Source organism: Phalaenopsis equestris, unplaced genomic scaffold, assembly GCF_001263595.1.
Source record: "Phalaenopsis equestris unplaced genomic scaffold, ASM126359v1 Scaffold000885, whole genome shotgun sequence".
Classification (NCBI taxonomy): domain Eukaryota; kingdom Viridiplantae; phylum Streptophyta; class Magnoliopsida; order Asparagales; family Orchidaceae; genus Phalaenopsis; species Phalaenopsis equestris.
The window spans coordinates 214777-223112 of NW_018165325.1; the positions used below are offsets into that span (position 1 = coordinate 214777).

Consider the following 8336-nt stretch of genomic DNA (forward strand, 5'->3'; position numbering starts at 1 on the left):
CTCTGTCCGCCGCCCCCCTGCCGCCCCGGGGCCGCTGCTAAGGCGAGGCCCGCCTCCGTGAGCTTCTTTTATAATAAGCCTGCCAGCTCCAGCGCAAGAAGGCTTCTTGTCCGAGCCGAAGAAGCCTCATCGTCTTCGCCGCCGGCTCCGGCCGTGGAGAAGGAAACCGCCGTGGCCGAGGCCCCCAAGCCGCCTCCACCCCCGCCCATTGGCCCTAAGAGGGGAACGAAGGTAAGCTTAGAAGAAGTTTGCGATTTCTGTAACTAAAGTGTTTTGTATATGATAAAAAAGGCATTTTTTTCTGCGAAGCTTTCAAAAGTGTAGGGTTTTTGTCATAATTGAAGAAATGGATTCCAAATGATTTATAGCTTTGTTAGTTAAGAAATTGTAATCATTAATTTCAAAAAAATCAAGTCTTTTCCATGTAATTTTCATTTAAATTTACACCCACCGATTACAACTAGAGGTATATTGGGTTTGTTAAGATTAATACGATGATTAGTGAAGATCAGAAGGCATCAAGTAGATATATGTACTATTTTTTATTTTAATTTAGGAATACTTGCGTACATTCCACTCAATTCTTAGAGGCTGTGTGGCAATGGATTTATCCATGGATTTAAGCGTGATGTAAGTTAAATCTTGACAGACGGTCATTTTGGACAGAATAAAGCTGCGGATTTGTTAAATCCGGTTTTCACAGATTTCGGCCTTAAATCCGTGATTTACTAAATCCTATAAATCAGTGGATTTAAGTTCGTGGGGTGAGGATTTAAGTTCCCAGTTATTTATTTATTTATTTTCACTCCAACAGCTCTAACGATTTTAAATCCATGTAGAACTTGCCAAACAGGATTTACAAGATTTAGTAAATCTATCTTGAGATAGCTTTTCGGATTTAACCTCTTCAGGATTTAAATCCGAATTTATGGGATTTACTATATCCTAATAACTTAAATCTCAATCCGTTACAAGACAACCCCTTATGCATTCGTATATGTAACTCCTAAACTTCAATTTTGACACACATGGACCTTACTTATACATGAAAATCTGCAATTCCCTTTTTAAAAGCTAAAGAAGTGGTACTTTTTATTTCATATGCAAGATTTGGGTGTTATAAATGTAAAAAAATAATGTTTAGATGGTAGATATGTAATCACATGGGACTTTGGGTTCTATGTATGTAAATGCCACCTTAGTTTATTATTTTTTGTGTGTGTAACGACTTGATTGATCGTGTTTGCTTAATTAAAATTTTCTACTTGTTAATTCAGTTACATTCAAGGTTTTTTTTTCCCTTGGGTGGAAATCATTATCTTAAAGCTCTTATTTATTTGTTATATGTGTTTTGTGCTGTTGGAATAAAGACTTGTTGTTGTTGTTGATGTTGTTGTTGTGTTGTTGATGTGTTTTGTAATGTCACTCGAACCTAAGATTGCAAGCTTAAGCTTGGGTTAGATTACAATTGTCACTCTAGGATTAGTAAGAAAATTTTCTTTTGTTATTTTTGACAAATTACCCATAGGTCCTAAAATTCTTGTTGTGAAACATATGAATTTATTACATTGATATCCACCACCATTAATTCTGATTTTTACCTTTTATTAGTTCTCAAATAGATTAAAATATTAAATATTCCTTCTTGCTCTTGTTATTATTGTTGTTGTAGGATAGTAACCTATTATCATATATTATATATTACATGGAGGTAAAAGGTCCTTTACAAGGAGAGACGAGTATACTACTCTTAGATTTTCTTTCTAATAAATAATAGCTGGGCGGAGAAGAGACTTGAACTCGTGACTTCAATGATAGAAATGTAAGTATGAACCACTAACGTTTAGTTTTAATCAAATTGTGAAATCTCTTAAGTATAATGAAGTTGAACTCGTAAACATCGAGATGCATTTTGGCGTAATTGTTCAAATTACATTATAAAGTTTAAAGTTAAGCGTGCTCTTATTGGAGCATTTTTGGAATGGGTGATTTCTTAGTTTCTTAGAAGGCCAGACAATGAAAATTGAGAGAAAAAAAGGCATAAACTTTCCATCTTATCAAAAGAGCAATTTGATGTTCGTGATTATATTTTAGGGAAATTTACATACACATCACACAGTACTTATGTAGACAATGAAAATTGAGAGAAAAAAAGGCATAAACTTGCCGTCTTATCAAAAGAGCAATTTGATGTTTGTGATTATATTTTAGAGAAATTTACATACACATCACACAGTATTTATGTGTTTACATATCTAACACTCAAAGTTTGACATTTACATTTATAACAATTTGGTGTCATAAACTTGTGCATGAAAATGCTTATGTCACTTCTGAAAAGGTAGTGATGATGGTATTTTTGATGTGATGTTGAAGATACGCGTGATATGCACGTAAATTAGTTGTTAGACATGTAAATACATAAGAATTGTGATCAAAATACAATTTTTTGCTATTTTCTACTGCTCAATTATTTTCTATGTTTTCATTACAGGTGAAGATCCTTAGGAGGGAGTCCTACTGGTACAATGGAACTGGATCTGTTGTGACTGTGGATCAGGTTAGTGGAAACCAATTCTATAGCCTTCATCAAACCTTCTTTGCTTAAAGTTGTCTCTTTTCCTAATCTTGATGCATCATTAGTTTAATTTTTATGAAAAACGCAGCTCACTAATCATTATAACGAACATCAACAATACATAATTTTGGAATCATAAACAAACAATTTTTATAATATTGCAAATGCATATGTAAATCTGCAATTTGATCTACGACATTGAAAAAAAAAAAAACTCATAGATAGATAATCAGTTTTAAATAATTTTATTAGACTAATGATGATGATTTATACATATAATATGAATATTAATTTTATTTATCACTAAATAAATCCTTACTATTGATCAGCATGAATTTCAAAACTCTTGAATTAGCTATGAGATGAGTGTAATATAACAATAATAATGATCGTAAATAAGGGGATTTACATGCATTTTATAGAATTCTTATGTATTTATATTTTTAGCACTTATAATTTTTATAATTGAATACATAACATTTTAGCCTTGTTCTCTCTCTCTCTCTCTCTCTCTCTCTATATATATATATATGCAATTGAAATGTATATAGGACCCAAAGAGTCGCTACCCAATAGTAGTTCGGTTTAACAAAGTGAACTACGCCGGTGTCTCCACAAACAACTACGCCTTGGACGAAATAGAGGAAGTAAAATGAAGACTCTCTCTCTCTCTCTCTCTCTCTATTTGAGTTGTTGCCTTATAATTTCATGAAAGTTATCACATTTGTATAATATTTGAAAGTTAGCCAACTCTTGTATTTACCTCATCAACTTTTTATTGTTGTTGTTTTGGGACTGAAGTCCAGTATTAATCAGCTTCTGTATTTGGATTTGTTTTGGGAGAAATTTACATAAATACCACACAATTCTTATATATGAATTTACATATCTAACATGTAAGGTTTGATGTTTACATATATAACATCTTGGTGTCATAAACCTGTGAATAAAAAAAAAATATAACATCTTGGTGTCATAAACCTGTGAATAAAAAAAGTTATTAAAAATGGTATTTTTCATGTGATAAATTTGAGTGTTATGAATGTAAATATTAAAGTTTGTGTTGGACATGTAAATACATAAGAGAAATTTGAGTGTTATGAATGTAAATATTAAAGTTTAAGTGCTGGACATGTAAATACATAAGAATTATGTGGTGTCTATGTAAATGCCCCCTTTTTTATCTCATAGATTAATTTTTCAATTAATAATCTCACATCTTATTGGCTATAAAATGAGGCAGAATTATTTTTTTATTGATGATTTAAAAAAAAATTAAATTAAATCACTGAGCAGCTATAAAATTGAATTTTAATTGAATATATTCATTAAAGGTCTTATGTATGATGAGCACATTATAAAATTTAATTGTTCTATTTTGTATTCATTTAAAACATATTTTCTTAAGTACTTTTTAAAATTAAATTCATTATTTTGGGAGTTTATAGGGTGAGCTTCTAGGGTGGTATATTTATATTATTGGATCTAAGAATTTTAAAAAGACCCATTGTGTGGACTATTTCCATTCTCACGGTCTCTTCCTGAAAAAATTATTTCATACGATGTCCGATCTCAACTGTTCATCACAAAGACAAGAGGAAGAAGTTGGATCAAATCACTCCCATTTATTTTTCTATGTTATTTGTGACTTTCAGTCATAGGTTTTAGAATCCTAAAGTGAGTCACCATCATTCAATCGGTAACTTATAATATATCCCTACAGATGGATCTAAGCTCTTAGAACTAGAGATGGATTGTTGTAATATTTATGCTGCTCATAGTCCTAAACTTCATTAAACGTACGATTTTGGACCTTTCAAAGTCACGACGTATTATAAGGCGGATTACACTCATCTCTCTTGGGTTCTCAACAATCCTAAACGTTGAAGCCAATTAATCATGAAATATGTTGTTAAATGATTCGGGACATTACTGATTATTGAATTAAAACAAACCTACGTTAATGAACTTGATTACTTTCGTTTCATTTATAACCTAAATAATTTATATTGATTATACTGTTATTTACACTAACGTAGCATATATTACATAGTAAATTAGGCATATCCTTAGATATCTTAAGAGTAGGGTTTAGTTATGATTGCACATTTCTTATGTTTCTTTGCTTTAGTTGGGTCGTATATTGATGAATGACCTCATTATTTGGCTTGTAATTATGTGCACTGGATATACATATTGTTTTATAATCACTCATGTTGTAGTGCCATAAAAGGTATTACATACTTGCATGTATAAGCTAAGATTTAAAAATAAGCAACCACAACCCCCTTATGATTCATCAATATATAGCCAACATTTGATTGACCATCTTATACATTAAAAATGTGCTTGTCAAAGATCAACAAATATCTCCAATCAATATGTATATTTGCAAACTTTTTGAGTCTATGTAGTACCACGATGGTGTTATATCCACATAAATGCTTATACAATGAAGTAAAATTTATAAATACATATTTGTAGATCTCATTTTTTTATGAAAAGAGCTCTATCTTACATTTGTAAAATAAAAATTGATTTCATTGATATGCAAATACTTAAATCGGAATAAATAGTAGTCCTTCTATAAATTAGTTTCATGTTTTCTTATACATATTTTTCAAATTTTCACTCAAATATAAAAAATGATGATAAAACTTCAACCCCATATATGGGCGGGTTGGTTTCTAAGGATTTATCAAATTCAGTAAATGTAATAAATTTATTTTTATCAAATTTAGTGTAGGATTGAAAATGGAGTGCAAGAGCAACAACTGAATTGAATAAATTGACCTCACAATCAGATTTAGTGAAACCAAATTGAATAAATTCACCTCACAACTAAAGTGTTCAAAGAATAAAATAAAATAGAAATTTTATATAGAAATTTTATCTAAATAATAACAATAAAATTGAAGGTAGAGGAGGAACCAGAAGGCCGGGAGGAGGACACGCCGACAGTACAACGGCCATGGCTGTCGTTGCTCCGATTTCCCTTCTTAGCTTTAGCCCCAACTTCAATTCCTCTCACAAAGCGCGTTCCTTAAGCTCCAAAGCTTTTCTAGGGATAACTGGTCTCCTCTCTTCTTCTCTTTCTTCTCCGTTCATCCTTCCTCGGCGTTCATGAGCCGTGTGCTCTTTCGAATTGCGAGGAGAAGGCACTCCTCTTGCATAAAATGCTCTGCAGCGAACAAGCAGTCTCCTTCTACCGAGATAAGGTTGATTCTATAACTTTTTTTTTTTCCACTGAAATTGAAACTAGGGTTCTGATTTGAAATGACATTCAAGAGATACCTTCTCTCTCACAATAGCTGATTGGTATTTACTGAAAAAAATCATTTTTTTAGCTAAATATTTACTGCTAACAATTTTTACATATGTTTTAATTATGTTTCCTGCGATGAACAAGCAATAATGACACATTAAATCTTGCTTCGTTTTTCTGAAGTATGTTTAGTATGTATTAAGATGTAAGGGGTGCCTCAGGACTCTATAGGACAATAATTGATTATTGCATGAAAAATTAAATTTATTTTATCCTTGTACTTCTCTTTCTCTCCCTTCTAGTGGGTTGTAGTTTTCTTCTCTCTCTCCCTTTGGGCCCTCTTGTAGTGCTTATTTACCCATTCTCTCCCCCATTATGATTCATGAGGGGCAAGTAAGAATATGTAATTGAATTTCTTGAAACCTAACCTTAGATCTTTTCTCTTGTTAACATGAAAGAGAAAAATGGCTAATGTGATTGAATATTCGGCCTTAAATGTTGTTTTTATATTGTCTAAAAATATAATTTTATAACCAATTAATAATTTAAGAATAACAAGATGCAATTATGAATTATTGTCAATTGAAACGCAAAAACATAAAATAAAGGTATAGAAAATATGATGGCATAGGATGAAGAACACTTCGGCCCGAAAAAAAAGAACCAGCTTAAACTCTTATTTGCAATGTCTAGCTTAAAGCCTGATGAATTTTGGGGAGTGACGTTAAACTTTTTTATTCTTGCCCCTTGATGAATTGAATTAGAAATATCTATCAATGCTCCGAAGGTTACCTTTACAATCACAAGGTCGTTCTTAAATCATGTCTATCAACATCATCAATAATTAGAATAAGACACGGGATAAACATATTAGGAGAGTCATGGTCAATGTTCATGTTTGGAGGTGATAAGTTCACTAATTCCTTAGGGTTAACAGAGGCATCCACAACCAATTGTGATTATATTAAACTGTCAAAAAAATTGTTCAAAATGGAGTGCATATTTGATTTGAACTAGGAATTCCAACAATAATATTCAAAGGTATAATTTGACCATTTATATGCTCTCATTGTGCCTAGATGTTTAATTTCCTTAGTTCTGAATGAGACATGAAAAAATCAAAGTTTTTGTGCCTAAAATTTGGAAAGAAAAATAATAAGAAAGAATGCTTATAGATTCTACCTTATGTTAATAGCCATAGGATAAGGAATCGGTTCACATCTCCTTTTAGGAGGAATAGAAATGCTAGTTCATATAGAAATTTAGCGACAAACTATCTAGAGATATAAGTCTAATTAACATTTGCTTGTATGTGTTTACTAGCACAGGGTGTAGAGAGTAAACTTGTTGAAATAATATAGACAACTATGAGAAAAAGTAGCCCAAACATGAGTGATACATAGTTCTTTGGAAGAGTTAAAGTGAGATGACCATTTTGGCATTTGCATCAATTAGCCATTTGAATTGCCTTGAAAATAGCATCATGTAATATACTTCTAAAGATAATCTTGTAATGATATAATGAGGTTCACAAAAATAATCAACCAAATGTAAGTAGGATATAAATTTGTGAACAATCTCCAGAGTGGGATGGCCCAAAGAAATTCTGCCTACGATAGTGAAAGAGAGTGAACTTATTAGCGCTCTAAAATCACATCTTCAGTGAAAATAGTATATGTTTACCTTGAAAGTAGAATATTACTCCAGTTAACGTGGATTTGAGTTTTGCTAAAAGAATAAAGGAAAATGGTTAGATGATTGCTGTAATTTTTTTTGAAGTTTGTAAACCCTTAACGAAAGAGTAAAAACAAATGTTTCTAAAGATGGAGCCTTAGAGAAGGCAAAGGCTACCAGAACATGTGACGATGATAATAACGGTCAAGTGCTAGGGACAATTGGTACGAGGGGTGAGAAGTTTGGTTCTGTAGTGGAGATAAGGAGCTCAATCGTGTATAGGATCGATCCAATAGAGACAATGAAAATAAGAATGCTAATGGCGTTGATTTTGATCAAGCCAATGCGAGTGATGCTCAAAGTGGTGAGAAATGATTGACTAGTGAAAATGTTGGAGATGCCATTAACGATACAATTTTATGTGAACTCACAAGCTAAACTTTGAAATTTAATACTAGGAGACGTCAACGACCAAAAGAAAATTCCATTTTATGTGAACTCACAAGCTAAACTTTGAAATTTGATACTAGGAGACGTCAACGACCAAAAGAAAATTCTTAAAGGGGCTGACATTACAAGAAGCAAAAGCAACTATACCAGTAAGCTCACAATAAAGGCCACACAATATTGGTCGTAGCCAAGTAGAGTAGGAATGAAGCTTGATCGATGTTGTATTGAGTAGGAGTGAGAGTAAGTAAGGGGCTAAATGAAAGGATACAATGATCAAATGTTGTCGCGTAGTGGGACATGTAGAAGGAGGCTACGTGCTACCTACGATGAAGCTGATGAAGCTCAAGTAGGATCAACAAGGAGCAGGAA

General features: G+C 32.3%; 2 protein-coding genes across 2 annotated transcripts in view; both read left to right on the plus strand.

The window, feature by feature from the left end:
* Window positions 1-3: 3 nt before the first annotated feature.
* Window positions 4-3439, plus strand: LOC110032207 (photosystem I reaction center subunit IV, chloroplastic-like; the record flags this gene model as incomplete). The annotated part of the gene is made up of 3 exons (XM_020735760.1): window positions 4-231; window positions 2495-2560; window positions 3130-3439. Coding segments are annotated over 3 exons (399 nt in total), but the record flags the coding sequence as incomplete, so codon positions are not given.
* A 2031-nt stretch (window positions 3440-5470) lies between these two features.
* The window catches only part of LOC110032210 (protein LOW PSII ACCUMULATION 1, chloroplastic-like), a 7360-nt gene continuing 4494 nt past the window's right edge, over window positions 5471-8336 (plus strand). The window contains exon 1 of the mRNA XM_020735764.1: window positions 5471-5796. Within this exon, the coding sequence (XP_020591423.1) occupies window positions 5702-5796 (95 nt within the window). The 5' untranslated portion in view covers window positions 5471-5701. The remainder of the gene's footprint in view (window positions 5797-8336) is intronic.